At 34.7% G+C, this 20,305-nt stretch overlaps 1 protein-coding gene across 4 annotated transcripts in view; it reads left to right on the forward strand.

The window, feature by feature from the left end:
• LOC149799182 (uncharacterized) overlaps positions 1 to 20,305 on the forward strand; it is a 51,065-nt gene that overhangs the window by 18,599 nt on the left and 12,161 nt on the right. For all 4 annotated transcript variants that reach the window (XM_089958405.1, XM_089958402.1, XM_089958403.1 and 1 more), the window contains exons 2-4: positions 3,906 to 4,138; positions 12,000 to 12,235; positions 13,154 to 13,414. In XM_089958405.1, the coding sequence (XP_089814531.1) occupies positions 3,922 to 4,138; positions 12,000 to 12,235; positions 13,154 to 13,414 (714 nt within the window). In that variant the 5' untranslated portion in view covers positions 3,906 to 3,921. The remainder of the gene's footprint in view (positions 1 to 3,905; positions 4,139 to 11,999; positions 12,236 to 13,153; positions 13,415 to 20,305) is intronic.

The following is a 20,305-nucleotide window of genomic DNA, read 5'->3' on the forward strand; positions in this document are numbered from 1 at the left end:
ACACAACCACTATACCAATCACTTCCACTTACACAAACACTGACCATGACACAACCACTATACCAAACACTTCCACTTACACAAACACTTCCCCTGACACAACCACTATATCAAACACTTCCACTTACACAAACACTTCCCCTGACACAACCACTATACCAATCACTTCCACTTACACAAACACTGACCATGACACAACCACTATACCAATCACTTCCACTTACACAAACACTGACCATGACACAACCACTATACCAAACACTTCCACTTACACAAACACTTCCCCTGACACAACCACTATACCAAACACTTCCTCTTACACAAACACTGACCATGACACAACCACTATACCAATCACTTCCACTTACACAAACACTGACCATGACACAACCACTATACCAAACACTTCCACTTACACAAACACTTCCCCTGACACAACCACTATACCAAACACTTCCTCTTACACAAACACTGACCATGACACAACCACTCTACCAATCACTTCCACTTACACAAACACTGACCATGACACAACCACTATACCAAACACTTCCTCTTACACAAACACTGACCATGACACAACCACTATACCAAACACTTCCACTTACACAAACACTTCCCCTGACACAACCACTATACCAATCACTTCCACTTACACAAACACTGACCATGACACAACCACTATACCAATCACTTCCACTTACACAAACACTTCCCCTAACACAACCACTATACCAATCACTTCCACTTACACAAACACTGACCATGACACAACCACTATACCAATCACTTCCACTTACACAAACACTGACCATGACACAACCACTATACCAAACACTTCCACTTACACAAACACTGACCATGACACAACCACTATACCAAACACTTCCACTTACACAAACACTTCCCCTGACACAACCACTATACCAAACACTTCCTCTTACACAAACACTGACCATGACACAACCACTGTACTAAACACTGACCATGACACAACCACTACACCAAACACTTCCACTTACACAAACACTTCCCCTGACACAACCACTATACCAATCACTTCCACTTACACAAACACTGACCATGACACAACCACTATACCAATCACTTCCTCTTACACAAACACTGACCATGACACAACCACTATACCAAACACTTCCTCTTACACAAACACTGACCATGACACAACCACTATACCAAACACTTCCACTTACACAAACACTGACCATGACACAACCACTATACCAATCACTTCCTCTTACACAAACACTGACCATGACACAACCACTGTACTAAACACTGACCATGACACAACCACTACACCAAACACTTCCACTTACACAAACACTTCCCCTGACACAACCACTATACCAATCACTTCCACTTACACAAATACTGACCATGACACAACCACTATACCAATCACTTCCTCTTACACAAACACTGACCATGACACAACCACTATACCAAACACTTCCTCTTACACAAACACTGACCATGACACAACCACTATACCAAACACTTCCACTTACACAAACACTGACCATGACACAACCACTATACCAATCACTTCCTCTTACACAAACACTGACCATGACACAACCACTGTACTAAACACTGACCATGACACAACCACTATACCAACCACTTCCACTTACACAAACACTGACCATGACACAACCACTGTACCAAACACTGACCGTGACACAACCACTATACCAACCACTTCCATTTACACAAACACTGACCATGACACAACCACTATACCAATCACTTCCTCTTACACAAACACTGACCATGACACAACCACTATACCAATCACTTCCTCTTACACAAACACTGACCATGACACAACCACTATACCAAACACTTCCTCTTACACAAACACTGACCATGACACAACCACTGTACTAAACACTGACCATGACACAACCACTATACCAACCACTTCCACTTACACAAACACTGACCATGACACAACCACTGTACCAAACACTGACCATGACACAACCACTATACCAACCACTTCCACTTACACAAACACTGACCATGACACAACCACTATACCAAACACTGGCATGGCTTAACTTTAGGTATGCCCTCATTGGAAACCCATGTGTGATTGATTGCATTAACAGACCATTCATCACATGATGAAATATGGTGGTAACGGAATCAATCACATGTGCGTTTCCAGAAAGGTTAGTATGCCAATTACACAAAATTCATAATAAAACTGTCATGATCATACATTTAACCCTTTTATAGAGGAGACCAATTTTGTTAAAAATGTAAAAATGATTTTTAAGAATAAAGTTCGTTTTGGCGTATTATTTAAATCTGGGGGTGGCCAAACCCTCGGTGTAATACAAATCATGGCAAATAGATCAGAAATGCAGACTGAAATGTCTTTCTCCAGATATAGAGGTCTTTAGTAAAGGTCCAGACTTAGCTATGCCACTGATATAGAGATGATTGTGCTTCTACCATAACTTGCTTTTAAGTCGAGTTAAACTCAAACAACAAGGATCCTGATCAGCCATAGCATGATGTGCCTGCAGATCAAGGTCTATTTTCTTGAGTCTACTGATTACTCCTGACAAACTGCACAGACCCAGATCTACTGGCTCATTGTGTGATGGCAAATCTGGGTCTGCAGTTGGACCTGACTTACAAGTGAGTATGTACAGTAATTAATCTAGGACAGATTTTTCTGGGAATGTTTAGAACATTCCCCATCAGAAATCCTCTTTACAGAGAATAATTAAAGTTCAGCTTTGCCACAGACAAAAGAAACTGGCTATTAGGGATGATCCAAACCATCTTACCCAGCCTTGGGTGTCTTCATCATGCCAAAAATACCAAAATTTGTATGGTCGGAATCAGATTTTGATCCACATTTTGGCATACAAATTCATCCTCTTCTGCAAGCGACTAAACTCCATTTTTGTGAATACAGTGAGAATGCTCTTTCTAAAATTAACAATTTTATTGTTAAAGTGCCCAAAAATAATATTTGAAAACTCCTCAGCCAATTTTCTCTTTTGTCAGAATAGCTTTAATAATATCGAGATATATTTGTGTATTCATCCAGTTGAAGTTTGAATACTCTGGTATATGTTACCTGTTGATTACATTAACACACACACATGCACAAACACATGCACATTTGGTTACTTGCAAAGCGTAGATGAATCACATGTAGAAATTTCTGTTTTGTAAAACAGTGTTTGAACAAATGATGTTGAAGTGTCTTGTTGTTTTTATCCTCGGTCACTTTTAGAATAAGTATGTGGGATTAAGAGATTAAAGCCTCTGTCACACTTCAATGGATGAAGCATGTCAATATGGGTAATATTTGTCAAGGGTAAGATGATTAAAGCAAGGATAAGATGATTAAAGTAAGGCATCTGTCACACTTTGACAGAAGAAGTGAGTAATATGGGTAATATTTGTCAAGGATAAGATGATTAAAGCAAGGCATCTGTCACACTTTGACAGAAGAAGTGAGGAATATGAGTAATATTTGTCAAGGATAAGATGACTAAAGCAAGGCATCTGTCACAGTTTAACAGGACCTGAATCAGTATCGGTAATATTCGTCAAGGATAAGATGAAATTCCATCATTATTTTGGGGTGTCTGGTACTATGCCAAAGTATGAAGCCTAAAGTAGTATGGGGGTATGGAACATGATCTTTCAGTGCTGATTCACCAGACCCATGATAAATCTGATGTTACTATTTTACTTGTCTTGCACGAGGCCACCTTTATTAGGCCACTTATTTGTCACAAGAATATTCTCACAAGAAAAAGACACTTTAGTAAATGTGCTTTTAAATTATCATCTGAGAAAATTATCAGGTAGAGTTGATAATTATATTTTCAAGTTTTTATATGCCACAGACAATTTAAAGGCACCATGAGCTGGCAGGTTGAATGTGCCACCTGTAAACGAAAAGACCTTGACCTTATGAGATGTGCTGGTTGCTGTGATGTGTACTACTGTTCCCAAGAGTGCCGAAGGAAGCATTGGACAGGGGATCACAAAGTAAAATGCAAAGGAAAGGTCAAATTGCGAAAAAGCCAACATGACAAAGAAAACCAACCCAATCTTGCCAATTTGAACATTACCTCAGGTACGAGTTTGATGATTTAAGTTTATTTTAATGTCTGCTTGAAGCAACAAATATCGAGTTTTGTTTTACAATAAATGTTGACCTTTTTGTAACTATTTTTAATTTGCTGTTACAGTAAATTTAATTTATCCAACCCATTGATGTTTTTTCTGTTGGAATTGGAATATTTTGTTTAATAATGTAAGACTGGTTTCCAAAATGAAAAAGTTGACAAGTCCAAATTGAAGTTAAGAGTTTTTGAGGCAATGTATATGCCTGTGTTTATCATATTGTCAGAACTTAAAAGAGAAACGAGGATTTAATGCCACCAGATCAAGGTGGATTAGGAGTTAGGTCTGCGCAAAAGAGATCACATATGAGAACGTTGCATTTACATCTCAAATCTCAATCAGTCTAATACAAAATGCACTGTACTGCCAGTACCATATATACTCCAGTATAAGTCGAGTCCAACTGCAGACAACTTAGACCCTGATCTGCCATCACATTGTGAAATGGCAGATAGAGGTCTATGTTGTTTTTTAAAGACTACTCCTAATTAACCGCATACTCAGGTCTACCAGCACATTTTGCAATGGAGAATCAGAATCTGTGAAGACTACAGTTGGTTCCAACTTGTACATGAGAGCATACCTTACTTACGGCACATTCTTCATCTTTTTCTCTTGTCATCAAGTCAGTTTGAAGGTACTTTACAAAACTGTATAGCCACTGATATTTTGTTTTAAAGATGCTGGTAAAAAGCTCATTAGAACATACATTGAATTGTTTTAAATCATGTCAGAGTTAAATAAATATTATCTTGAGTTAGTTTTTAAGCTCCTTTACATAACTATTGCCATTTTTGTTGTTGTAGGGTTTAACGCCATTTTTCAGCACAAGATAGGCTATACATGGCAGCCAGTATAAATGGTGGAGGAAGAACCTGGGAAAATCCCGGAAAGAACAACTGACCCAGGAGAAGCTACTGGCAAGCTTTCTCACATATCCACGTTGGCCGAACCCGAGACTCAAACCCATGCAGACAGAGGTGAGATGGCAATGATCATAATGCCAATGATCATTTGGCCACTCAGGGCCCGTATTGCCATTGAATCAGTCTTAAGCTCCTTTAATTATTGCCAATGAGTCAATTTAAGCTCCTTTACATAACTGTATTGCCAGTGAGTCAATTTAAGCTCCTTTACGCAACTGTATTGCCACTGGGTTAGTTTTAAGCTCTTCTTTTGTCTGTAATTTTTCACCCATTTTAACAGTACATACAAGCCACAATTTTTTTCCTGTTCAAAGTTTGCAAAGTGTTGTGTAAAAAAAGTTACCTGAATATAAATAATACTATTTTACATATACTATTCCTTGTCTGATAATAATAATTAGTAAAACAAAAATTACAAACTATGCTGTTTATATGCCTTTTTCAGGAAGAATTAAAAAGGGGAAAGATAAGCAGATAGATCTGAAGGCTGAAGGTGAAAGCAAATGAAGACATTTCAGTTGTTATACTGGGATTAATTAATTTTGATTAGTCATGCTACTGGGGTTAATTCATTTTGACTAGTCTTGTTGCTGGGATTAATTTACTTTGACTAGACCTGTTACTGGAATTAATTGATTTTGACTAGTAGTGTTTTAAAACGATTGTATTAGCTAACTGCCAGTAACTTTCACACAGAAATGCTGTAACTTTGTTTTCTTATGTAATTTTTGTGTTTTCTTATATAATTTTTGTATTTATCCTTTCTCGACCGCTCTGTTGGCCTTGTGGTTAGAGCAACTGTCTCAGATGTGGTAGGTTGTGGGTTTGAACCCCAGCCTAGTCATATCAAATACTTATAAAAATGGTACTAACAGCTGCCTCGCTAGGTACTCAACATTAGGACGTTAGTATTAGGACTGGTCAGCCTGGTGTCAGGATAATGTGACTGGGTGGGACATCATGCTACATGTAAATCTAGATCACACACACACAAACACACATATTTCCCCTTTCCTGTTATCTACAATTTATGGTGCTCTCACTTTAACACTCTTTATGGGCACCATAAACATGGACTACCTTTTAGGTAAGATTACCTTATATTCAGATATTCTATGCATAAATAATAATAATATTACTATGAAAAAAATTAAATGGTATTCATGACTTTTGTCTTATACTGTGTTATAGTGATGTACTATTTACAGATGTCTTTATAGTGAGGTGTGTTATACTGTTTGTATTGCCCCCTATATTGAGATGAATTATACAGAGGTGTCCTAATAGTGAAGTGTGTTATACTGTTTATAATGTCCCTTATGTTGAGATGTATTATACAGAGTTGTCATTATAGTGAGGAATATTATACTGTTTTATGATTCTGTTATATTGAGATGTATTATACAAAGTTGTGTTATAGTGAGAACTTTATACAGACATTCCTTATAGTTAGGTGTATTATACTGGTATATAATGTTAGATATAATGAGATTATTATACAGATGTGTCTGATAATGAGTTGATTTAAACTCATGTCCTCTAGAGTGCGACGTATTTTAGTGAGATGGGTTTTTTTATAGATTTCTTGTATGGTGATGTGTCTTATAATGTGTCTTTTATATTGAGATATATTATTTAGAGGTGTCTTACTGTGAGATACTTATACAGATGACTTTATAGTGAGGTGTATCATATTGGGGAATCTTATAGTGAGTTTTTTATACTGATGTACCTTACAGTGAGGGGTCTTATAATGAGGTGCTGAATGCTGATTTTGACTGCTTCAGTGGCGTTGTGGTTAGTGTCTGCCTTGGATGTGAGAGGTCCTAGGTTTGAACCCTGGCCAAGTCATAACAAAAAATTATAAAATGGTACTAATAGTGCCTCACCAATCGCTCAGCATTAAGAGGTTAGTGTAAGGAATGGTTGGCCTGGTGTCAGGATAATGTGACAGGGTGGGACATGATGCTACATGTCTGCATGATGCTCCATTGCTAGACATCACTATAAATATTGTGGCAATATGACTGAAAAATTGTTAAAGATGTGTTAAAAGTTCAAATCTCCGACACACACACACATGCTGATATCCCATACAGTGAAGTGTCTTATAGTGAGGTGCTGTATACTGATGTGCTGTATACTGGTGCCTCTTATAGCGAGGCATATATTGTTGTGTTTTATAATGATGTCCCTCATACTAATGTCTCTTGAACTGAATAGTAATATATGGAAGTACCTTATAGTGAGGTGTTTTATACTTATATTAGTAATATATGGAAGTACTTTATAGTGAGGTGTTTTATACTTATATTAGTAATAATGGAAGTACCTTATAGTGAGGTGTTTTATACTTATATTCCTGTAGTGAGGTATATTATAATGAGGTGTCTTGTAGTGAGTTTTTGACATCAATGACCCTTATCAAGACGTGTTTTAGATATGGATGTCCCTTATCATAATGTGTATTATAATTAGGTGTCTTTTATATAAGGTTTTTTATCTGAATGTTCAGTATGGTGAGATGTATTATACAGAGGTTCTTACATTGAGGTGTTTTATATGAATGTGCCTTATAGTGAGGTGTCTTATGGTAAGGTGTTTTAATTTAATGTCAATTATTGTGAGGTTTATTTAATCATGTATGTTTTATATTGAGAGACTTTTGTACTTGTAACTTATGCTACAAGTCTTGTTTAACTGCCATAGCTGAATTTCAGCCTACCCTCTATGTTGAGGGATGTGTTTGCATAACAGCAAATAAAGACTTTGTAATGAAGGCAAATAGATGTTATTGATACACATTTACTTAATGGAATCCCCAGGTGGCTGAGTGGTCTAAGGTGCGGGCTTTTACAAATCACATGCATCTCGTCTCAAGTCCACTTGGATTTGAGTCATTACTTGATTAACATGGATACCATACATAGTTCCTTACAAGTCAACTTGACTACAAGTTGTTCCCCCACTTTAAGGCTAACAACAGACAGTTTCTCTTTGACCCTCCTATAAGCTGGGATATATTTTGCAAGTTAGGTCCACCTGAAGGGGTGACTTCTTGTCAGTGAGTCACAGTTGCAGTTTGGAAAAATAAACAAGCCAAACTGGATAGATATAGGAAAAATAAGACAAAACCAGTGTAAACTACAATTATATTATTCAATGGAACATGTCGCAAATAAATTCACAACTTACAGTTTGTCAGGCTTACAAAATTGGTACTAAAGCTGCCTCACTTGGCACTCAGCATTAAGGGGTTAGTGTTAGGACTGGTTGGCCTGGTGTCAGGATAATGTGACTGGGTGGGACATCATGATACATGTCAGGGGCATGATGCCCCAGTGCTAGACATCACTATAAACTGTCACACTGCAGACATCATAGCAATATGGCTGAAAAATTGTTAAAGCTACATTAAAAATCCAAAGCACATGGACACACACACACACACACACACACTTACAATTTATCCATCTTTTTGTAATAAAATTCATTAAAATCCATAATGCTTGACATTTTAAATTAATTCATATAATAAATTCATATTTCAATTATGGGTCACATACTGGTATTTACTCAGAATGATCCAGTTCATAATATCACATAATATGCTAATTCCCAATGTTTTATTGATAAACAGTGAAAGTTAAATCCACAGTTTTTTTATTCAAGTATCTTGTAAATGTCACTACCTAATATCATCTGATACAATTTAGTCCCAGAATTCATTTGTATTGTCCGTTAAATCCTCCAGCATTGTAAATAGTTGTCTAGCTCACATAATTCTCATCCAACTCCATTTCTTGGGCTTCACTGTCATATATTTGTGCTTACGTAGAGATTGAACTTGGGCCCTGTAAGTAACACTTTGATATTACTGTCTGTGAAATTCATTATAGGCTGCAACTGAACACATGTCAAAATCACAAGGAGTTCAACCAACCACTTTTTGTTACTTGGCACTGAGCGACTATCAAACTCAAGGCTCAATCAAAGGGTTGTAATATGGAAAAACAGAGGGTACTGCCATTACAACCTGAAGGATTAAGGTCAAACATGCACAGGAAGTTGCAGAACTCGACTTGGCAATGAACAGATACTTAATTCAAAGCTTAATCAAAATGATTGCCAACTTGAAAACAAAGTGAGTGCTGCCTTTAAAAGCCAAGTTGTAGAACTGTCAGAAAGTTTGGAAATGTCACTTGTGAATTAGATTTAATTTAATGTAAAGGAAAATACAAAAGAAATCCAAGTTTTTACTGCATGAAACACTGTTTATACAGCAAAACAAATATTAATACAAATGCATCTTTTTCGGACTTGCAAGAAAATGGAAGCAATATATTTGCTAATAAACACTCACATTAAACAACATTGACATACACTTCACTTTGCAGTGGGTAGTATTTAACTTACTGATATTTTCAAATTATTAGAATCCATATAACAATAGAATGATACAAGTATTGTGTAATAAATAACGCTGTACAATCTATGAACACAGTGCATGCCATAAATGAATTTCTGAATGGAATAATAGCATTAAAAAAAATATTTGAATTGACCATTTTTATAGACTGCAACCATCTTACATTTCCAACATTACCCTTAGATTTATCAAATTGTTTTGTTTGTCATAGTTTTAAGACAACCCTTACTGAGCAAGAATTGATTTTTCAGTAAAGCAAAATGTCACCTTATAAGTAGGTATAAAAGATATGTATAAAAAAAAGCTTGCCAGGAGTTTCCCATGTGTCAGTGGTTCTCCCAAGGTCTTCCTGGGTTTCATATAGTTGCACTATTTTTTTGTACCCGATTTTTTTCACCCAAAATTTGCCTGTGGTCGGAATCCAATTTTTTGTCAGGATTTTAGACTTTTTGGCCTCAGATCTAAGGCAGACTGGTCTGAACTACACACAGACAGGTGAACCTTTGCAAAAAGTAGGATAAGATGGACATTTGGAATAAAGAGTGGTCTGGATACGAAAATGATAGGTCCGTTAAGCAAAAAACATTTTAAAATCCAACTTTTACCCTTCTGCACCTGCACGAGTGAAATAGCCAATGAAAAACAATGTTTCTAACACAACTAATCATTAGGTTAACATGAAATCTCTTGGAAATCTATGTATTAGGATGTATTCAGAAATAGTCCCCAAAATGCGTTTCCCCCTACATTTCAGGCAAAAACGACAAAAACCTCCAGGGGTTAATGAGTTAAATGCACAGTACCAAGCCAAACTGAAAAACGGTCTTAAATGCACAACACCAAACCAAACTGAAAGACGGTGTTAAATGCACAACACCAAAACAAACTAAAAAACGGTGTTAAATGCACAACACCAAACCAAACTGAGAAATGTTAAATGCACATCACCAGATCAAACTGAAAAACATTGTTAAATGCACAATACCAAACCAAACTGAGAAACGGTGTTAAATGCACAATACCAAATCAAATATTGAATGCCTTTCTTAAATATGATATATCTAAAACTGAATGAAAGACAAGTAAAATATACATAATAGAAGGCATAAGAACCATGAGCTAGTAATAAAATATAGTACATTTTGTTAAAGATTTGAACCATAATAATGAAAAGATTTCTCACATATTCATTCTAGATTTATTTGTACAAGATGCACTGATGTGTACAAACCTAGGATTCATCAGACAGAGTCTTTTGAATTTAAAATGACAGGCAGTAAATTGTTCCTGTTGACGAACAGTAAATAACAATTGCAATAATCTGTTAAGTATAAGTTGAATTAATTAGGTCAGGCTGTAATAGATTCTCAGATTTTTAGGTCAGGTGGTATTAGCCATTCTCTATTAATTGATTAGATCAGGCAGTAATAGAAATTCTGTATAAACTAATTAAGCCAGGCTGTATTATACATTCTCTATTAATTGATTAGGCCATGATCTAATATAAATTCTCTATAAATTAAATAGGTTAGGCTGTAATAGACATTCTCTATTAATTGATTAGGCCATGCTGTAATAGAAATTCTCTATAAATTAAATAGGTCAGGCTGTAATAGACATTATGTATTAATTGATTAGGCCATGCTGTAATAGAAATTCTGTATAAATTAAATAGGTCATGCTTTAATAGACATTCTCTATTAATTGATTAGGCCATGCTGTAATAGAAATTCTCTATAAATTAAATAGGTCAGGCTGTAATAGAAATTCTATATTAATTGATTAGGCCATGCTGTAATAGAAATTCTCTATAAATTAAATAGGTCATGCTTTAATAGACATTCTCTATTAATTGATTAGACTGTGCTGTTATAGAAATTCGCTATAAATTAAATAGGTCAGGCTGTAATAGACATTATGTATTAATTGATTAGGCCATGCTGTAATAGAAATTCTCTATAAATTAAATAGGTCATGCTTTAATAGACATTCTCTATTAATTGATTAGGCCATGCTGTTATAGAAATTCTCTATAAATTAAATAGGTCAGGCTGTAATAGAAATTCTATATTAGATCAGGCTGTATTAGAAATTCCTATCCAGATACCAGTTGTAAACAAGTGTTTCAGTGTCATTAATCCAGACCTAAACTTTTTCTACTTCACTAATCTAGACCTGAAGTGTTTCTACTTCACTAATCCAGACCTGAAGTGTTTCTACTTCACTAATCCAGACCTGAAGCAGATTAAATGTCACACATCAGGAATAAAGCCATTTGTTGATAGATCATAGGTAAAGATCACTACATATCCATCATGTGTTAAACACAGTGTATTGGGGTCCATTAGACTGTAAAGTTGTGGTGACTGTTCGTATTGGGCAAGTGGTTGCTATATATAGGCACATTATATAGGAAATTTAGGTGAAATTTAAAGTAGTGTTGGTTTGCAATGCAGAAGTGAAAATAAAGAAAGAAAAGGACACCAAGATGGACATTCCAGAGCAGCCCACAATTAGAGATGAGCATACAAAATTTATAGACACTATGATGGAAAAAGGAGGAACTGCCTGTACCAAGTGTGGAGGGAATACTGGCTTCAAAGTATGTGCCAAATGCAGAAAGGTCTTCTGCTGCTCCAGAGAGTGCCAGAAGCAAGATTGGAAGAGACACAAGAAGGACTGCAGCCTTAAGGTGTAATACACTATGCACAAATGTTTAGAGCATTTTGTCTGATTTCCTTTCTTGTGATTCAAATTAGAGTTTTCAAACTAACAAAAAGGTCCTGAAAGTTAGGTACCATATGTAAAAGCAAAAATTGTTTTCTATCCATACTAGATGAGATGTAAAATTTATATATTTTTTCTTATCTGATGTTAATAATTGGCCCCATGTAGAGCCAGATAACATTGATTTGTGAGTAAACAGGCATTCATTCCTACCTCTTTGCCCCTGGCTCTGGTAAGCCTCACCTGTCGACCACTAAGTGGGACAAAAGCCTAGATCAAATAATTATCAGATTCCAAGTATGACTGCTTGATGGTATCTAATTTCAGACTGAGACTATATAATAGTGCAGTCTTGGCCTGTATAGTGAAATTCATTTCTGAAACTCATTGTTGTAATTTTGCAAGATTCTTGTTCCAGTGATAGCCTTTTGTCACTTTGAGAATTATTGTGCTTATATCTTTCCATTAGGTATATCACAGAATTTGCTTCCAGTTAATTACTCTTGATAGTTGTATGGGTTAAAAATACATTTTGTGCAAGGTTTAATATTAGGAAGGTCAAGTTTTCTATCAAAGTCAGAGTTACTGCCCTTGTTTAAATGTGACATTTGTCCATGCATCATGCATATCATTCCCACTCAAAAAGTTTTAAAGGACTTTATGAATTGAACCAATGAAGTACCAGTCTTAAATATTTAAAGGAACTAGGTCAGGTTTACTTTATGCCAGATTTCTTGTTAAAATTTTACTGAGTTGTAGCCCTTGTTTGACTTAGAACTTTGCATACTGAATAAAATTCCATTCAGCTGTGCCATGTTGGCAGAGGCATCCATGTCATATGGACACTTTTAGATTTGACCCTTTTTTCTGATTTATCACACAGGATGATACTGGATTCCTGGATTTCACAGCTTTCCTGAGATTGACCGAAATGTACAGAAAAGAAAACAACTCCATCAAGACGTTTAAAGAGGCAGTGTCCTTAGCCAAAAGCCTTTTTCATGGCAGACGGGAAATAATTGATGATTTACGTGAAGTTTCCATTGCGTCTAAGATAAAAGTGAACATTCAGAACCAAGTCTTTGTAGGCTACATCAGCAGAATGCACCCTATAAATTTCCATCAACATGGTTTATATATACAGGTATTTATTACACATCATGATAGAGTTCCTCCTTTACATTTCAATCAACATGGTTTTTATATACAGGTATGTATTACACATAATGATACAATCCATTCTTTCGATTTCCATCAACCTGTCTTTTATATACATGTATCTATTGCACATTATGATACAATCCATTCTTTCGATTTCCATCAACCTGTCTTTTATATATATGTATCTATGCACATCATGATACAATCCATTCTTTCGATTTCCATTGTCTTGTCTTTTATATACATGTATCTGTTGCATGTCATAATACAATCCATTCTTTCGATTTTCATCATCCTGTCTTTTATATACATGTATCTATTGCACATCATGATACAATCCATTCTTTTGATTTCCATCATCCTGTCTTTTATATGCATGTTTCTATTGCACATCATGATACAATCCATTCTTTCGATTTCCATCGTCCTGTCTTTTATATAATGTATCTATTGCACATCACGATATAATCCATTCTTTCGATTTCCATCGTCCTGTCTTTTATATACAGGTATCCATTGCACATCATGATACAATCCATTCTTTCGATTTCCACTGGCCTGTCTTATATATACATGTTTCTATTGCACATCATGATACAATCCATTCTTTTGATTTCCATTGACCTTTCTTTTATATATATGTATCTATTGCACATCATGATACAATCCATTCTTTCGATTTCCATCAACCTGTCTTTTATATACATGTATCTATTGCACATCATGATACAATCCATTCTTTCGATTTCCATCATCCTGTCTTTTATATACATGTATCTATTGCACATCATGATACAATCCATTCTTTTGATTTTCATCAACCTGTCTTTTATATATATGTATCTATTGCACATCACGATATAATCCATTCTTTCGATTTCCATCATCCTGTCTTTTATATACAGGTATCTATTGCACATCATGATACAATCCATTCTTTCGATTTCCATTGGCCTGTCTTTTATATATATGTTTCTGTTGCACATCATGATACAATCCATTGTTTTGATTTCCATTGACCTTTCTTTTATATATATGTATCTATTGCACATCATGATACAATCCATTCTTTCGATTTTCAACATCCTGTCTTTTATATACATGTATCTATTGCACATCATGATACAATCCATTCTTTTGATTTCCATCATCCTGTCTTTTATATGCATGTTTCTATTGCACATCATGATACAATCCATTCTTTCGATTTCCATCGTCCTGTCTTTTATATAATGTATCTATTGCATTTCACGATATAATCCATTCTTTCGATTTCCATCATCCTGTCTTTTATATACAGGTATCTATTGCACATCATGATACAATCCATTCTTTCGATTTCCATCAGCCTGTCTTTTATATACATGTTTCTATTGCACATCATGATAAAATCCATTCTTTTGATTTCCATTGACCTTTCTTTTATATAATGTATCTATTGCACATCATGATACAATCCATTCTTTCGATTTCCATCAGCCTGTCTTTTATATACATGTTTCTATTGCACATCATGATAAAATCCATTCTTTTGATATCCATTGACCTGTCTTTTATATAATGTATCTATTGCACATCATGATAGAATCCGTTCTTTCAATTTCCATCATCCTGTCTTTTATATACATGTATCTATTGCACATCATGATACAATCCATTCTTTCGATTACCATCGTCCTGTCTTTTATATAATGTATCTATTGCACATCATGATATAATTCATTCTTTCGATTTCCATCATCCTGTCTTTTATATAATGTATCTATTGCACATCATGATACAATCCATTCTTTTGATTTCCATCGACCTGTCTTTTATATAAAGGTATCTATTGCACATCATGATACAATCCATTCTTTCGATTTCCATCATCCTGTCTTTTATATAATGTATCTATTGCACATCATGATACAATCCATTCTTTTGATTTCCATCGACCTGTCTTTTATATAAAGGTATCTATTGCACATCATGATACAATCCATTCTTTCGATTTCCATCGTCCTGTCTTTTATATACATGTATCTATTGCACATCATGATGCAATCTATTCTTTCATTTTCCATCATCCTGTCTTTTATATACATTATCTCTATTGCACATCTTGATACAATCCATTCTTTTGATTTCCATTGACCTGTCTTTTATATAATGTATCTATTGCACATCATGATACAATCCATTGTTTCAGTTTCCATCATCCTCTCTTTTATATACATGTTTCTATTGCAATCATGATACAATCCATTCTTTCGATTTCCATCAACCTGTCTTTTATATACATGTACCTATTGCACATCATGATACAATCCATTCTTTTGATTTCCATTGATTTGTCTTTTAAATACATGTATCTATTGCACATCATGATACAATCCATTCTTTCATTTTCCATCATCCTGTCTTTTATATACATGTATCTATTGCACATCATGATACAATCCATTCTTTTGATTTCCATCATCCTGTCTTTTATATGCATGTTTCTATTGCACATCATGATACAATCCATTCTTTCGATTTCCATCGTCCTGTCTTTTATATAATGTATCTATTGCACATCACGATACAATCCATTCTTTCGATTTCCATCATCCTGTCTTTTATATACAGGTATCTATTGCACATCATGATACAATCCATTCTTTCGATTTCCATCGTCCTGTCTTTTATATAATGTATCTATTGCACATCATGATATAATTCATTCTTTCGATTTCCATCATCCTGTCTTTTATATAATGTATCTATTGCACATCATGATACAATCCATTCTTTTGATTTCCATCGACCTGTCTTTTATATAAAGGTATCTATTGCACATCATGATACAATCCATTCTTTCGATTTTCATCATCCTGTCTTTTATATACATGTTTCTATTGCACATCATGATACAATCCATTCTTTTGATTTCCATCATCCTGTCTTTTATATGCATGTTTCTATTGCACATCATGATACAATCCATTCTTTCGATTTCCATCGTCCTGTCTTTTATATAATGTATCTATTGCACATCACGATATAATCCATTCTTTCGATTTCCATCATCCTGTCTTTTATATACAGGTATCTATTGCACATCATGATACAATCCATTCTTTCGATTTCCATCAGCCTGTCTTTTATATACATGTTTCTATTGCACATCATGATACAATCCATTCTTTTGATTTCCATTGACCTTTCTTTTATATAATGTATCTATTGCACATCATGATACAGTCCATTCTTTTGATATCCATTGACCTGTCTTTTATATAATGTATCTATTGCACATCATGATAGAATCCGTTCTTTCAATTTCCATCATCCTGTCTTTTATATACATGTATCTATTGCACATCATGATACAATCCATTCTTTCGATCTCCATCGTCCTGTCTTTTATATAATGTATCTATTGCACATCATGATACAATCCATTCTTTTGATTTCCATCATCCTGTCTTTTATATACATGTATCTATTGCACATCATGATGCAATCTATTCTTTCATTTTCCATCGTCCTGTCTTTTATATACATTATCTTTATTGCACATCTTGATACAATCCATTCTTTTGATTTCCATTGACCTGTCTTGTATATACATGTATCTATTGCACATCATGATACAATCCATTCTTTCATTTTCCATCATCCTGTCTTTTATATACATGTATCTATTGCACATCATGATACAATCCATTCTTTTGATTTCCTTCGACCTGTCTTTTATATAATGTATCTATTGCACATCATGATACAATCCATTCTTTCGATTTCCATCGTCTTGTCTTTTATATACATGTATCTATTGCATATCATGATACAATCCATTCTTTTGATTTCATCATCCTGTCTTTTATATACATGTATCTATTGCACATCATGATACAATCCATTCTTTTGATTTCCATCATCCTGTCTTTTATATGCATGTTTCTATTGCACATCATGATACAATCCATTCTTTCGATTTCCATCGTCCTGTCTTTTATATAATGTATCTATTGCACATCATGATACAATCCATTCTTTCGATTTCCATCATCCTGTCTTTTATATACAGGTATCTATTGCACATCATGATACAATCCATTCTTTCGATTTCCATCAGCCTGTCTTTTATATACATGTTTCTATTGCACATCATGATACAATCCATTCTTTTGATTTCCATTGACCTTTCTTTTATATAATGTATCTATTGCACATCATGATACAGTCCATTCTTTTGATATCCATTGACCTGTCTTTTATATAATGTATCTATTGCACATCATGATAGAATCCGTTCTTTCAATTTCCATCATCCTGTCTTTTATATACATGTATCTATTGCACATCATGATACAATCCATTCTTTCGATCTCCATCGTCCTGTCTTTTATATAATGTATCTATTGCACATCATGATACAATCCATTCTTTCGATTTCCATCATCCTGTCTTTTATATAATGTATCTATTGCACATCATGATACAATCCATTCTTTTGATTTCCATCGACCTGTCTTTTATATACAGGTATCTATTGCACATCATGATACAATCCACTCTTTTGATTTCCATCGTCCTGTCTTTTATATACATGTATCTACTGCACATCATGATGCAATCTAATCTTTCATTTTCCATCGTCCTGTCTTTTATATACATTATCTTTATTGCACATCTTGATACAATCCATTCTTTTGATTTCCATTGACCAGTCTTTTATATAATGTATGTATTGCACATCATGATACAATCCATTCTTTCAGTTTCCATCATCCTGTCTTTTATATACATGTTTCTATTGCACGTCATGATACAATCCATTCTTTCAGTTTCCATCATCCTGTCTTTTATATACATGTTTCTATTGCACATCATGATACAATCCATTCTTTCGATTTCCATCGTCCTGTCTTTTATATACATGTTTCTATTGCACATCATGATACAATCCATTCTTTCAGTTTCCATCATCCTGTCTTTTATATACATGTATCTATTGCACATCATGATACAATCCATTCTTTCAGTTTCCATCATCCTGTCTTTTATATACATGTTTCTATTGCACATCAGGATACAATCCATTCTTTCAGTTTCTTTCTAGGGCCCGAGGTGGCCAAGTGGTCTAATGCTTTTACAGACCAATGAGCTCTCACCTGTGTCCACATGGGTTCAAGTTGCATGCATGGCCAATATGGGTATGTGGGAAAGCTTGGTAGTTGCTTCCCATGGGTCAGTGGTTCTTTCCATGGTTTTTCTGGGTTCTTCCTCCACTAAGAAATATAATGGCCACCATGTTTAGACTATAATGTGCTGAAAATGACATTTGAACCATAGCAACAACAACAATTTCCATCAACATTGCTTTTCTCCTCTGGTATTTATTGCAAATCATGATAGATAAACATCTTTATAAACTTGTTATATTGTGTATGTACGTGTCAAACATGATGAAATCACTCAAAGAAGACCATGCTTAGTGTTTTATTCAATTACATGTCAAGCCATTAAACTTTTTATGGTTCTTTTATTTTGTAAAATTGGTGTAGTCTTGTAATACTTTTAAGACAGGGAAGACAGTTTCAATCTTTTAATCTGGAGTAGTCACTTGTATATGCAATTAGGAATTTTGTTTTATTTTCATGTGAATTCTTTGATTAACCAGAGTAGCCTGGGATATATGTTTTAAAAGATCTGTCTTTCCTGAGCACAGTATATGTTTAAGTGGCTCAGCCCTAAGTTTAATTACTTCTCCATATATGGTAGTGTGAAGGGCATTATGTAGAACTCAGACCTTCTGACACTTATGATTTGACCTTGAGTGTTGCTTAAATGACTCTTAAATTGTGGACTTACAGAATGAAATAAGAATTATGAAAATGTGATTATGGTAGTCAAATCAGGAAATGTACTTATTTGTGGTTTTTTGTCTGAATTGGGTTTCATATTAGATTCATTAGAGATGGTCAGGGAACCAGTCTGACATTTATATTAGTACCTGAGATGTTATAAATTTCTCATATTTTTCATGCAAAATGTCTGCACGATCAGGCTTGTGCTTATGGCATTGTCTAGAAATGGCATCGAATGAGTAGAAAAACTTTGAAGATGAGATGGACAAGAAGCCTCTTAAAAAGTCAGCATATCAGCATAAAACAGAATATTCAGATTCTTGGTGGAAAAAACCAGGAAAGACAACAATTACATTTATTGGATATCATGTCATGTTGATTTGTGGGCATGATGTTATGTTGATTAGAGTATGTCTTGTGGCAGGAGAGATGATTACTGTTGCCACTTGAAATTTTAAAACAAAAGAAAGCCTGCAGATTTCTTATTTCCCTGTGGATTTATCAAGGGTTGTAATACAAGAGGGGGATTTCAAATACGCGGCTTTTAAAAAACCAGAATCCATGACAAATCTGTGCCATAGTCAGTTGGTTTATTTCATACTGGCATTATGCATACATGCCAACCATTACGCTTTTGGCATAATCATTATGCTTTTTTTCCACTAAATTAAGCCTTATGCGTAAACGTATTCGGATTATGCATTTTCGGTATATACCCCTCCAGAAAAATTAATAATTTGTTTTCTCATTTTTATTAATATCCCATTAATCCCACAGACTGTATTCTAGGAAAGACGGCTTCTTCGTAACTACAACATAAGAGTATGCTTGACTGTAGACTTGCATGCACTTTCCTCACAGTATTATGTTCTATTTCTAGCAGCTGCCCTATTTCCAATAAACGTGCTGGTTTCTAATTTCAAACTTTGGACCTCAGTTTCTTTTTATTGCACCTGTATGGCTTAGTTAGGAAAGAACAGACTGGTTTTCTAATTTGTAATCTAGCTTGCAGGTTCTGTGTTCTAATTCATATC

The sequence above is a fragment of the Sinohyriopsis cumingii genome, chromosome 5 (assembly GCF_028554795.1).
Source record: "Sinohyriopsis cumingii isolate HCF-2022 chromosome 5, ASM2855479v2, whole genome shotgun sequence".
NCBI classification, from domain to species: domain Eukaryota; kingdom Metazoa; phylum Mollusca; class Bivalvia; order Unionida; family Unionidae; genus Sinohyriopsis; species Sinohyriopsis cumingii.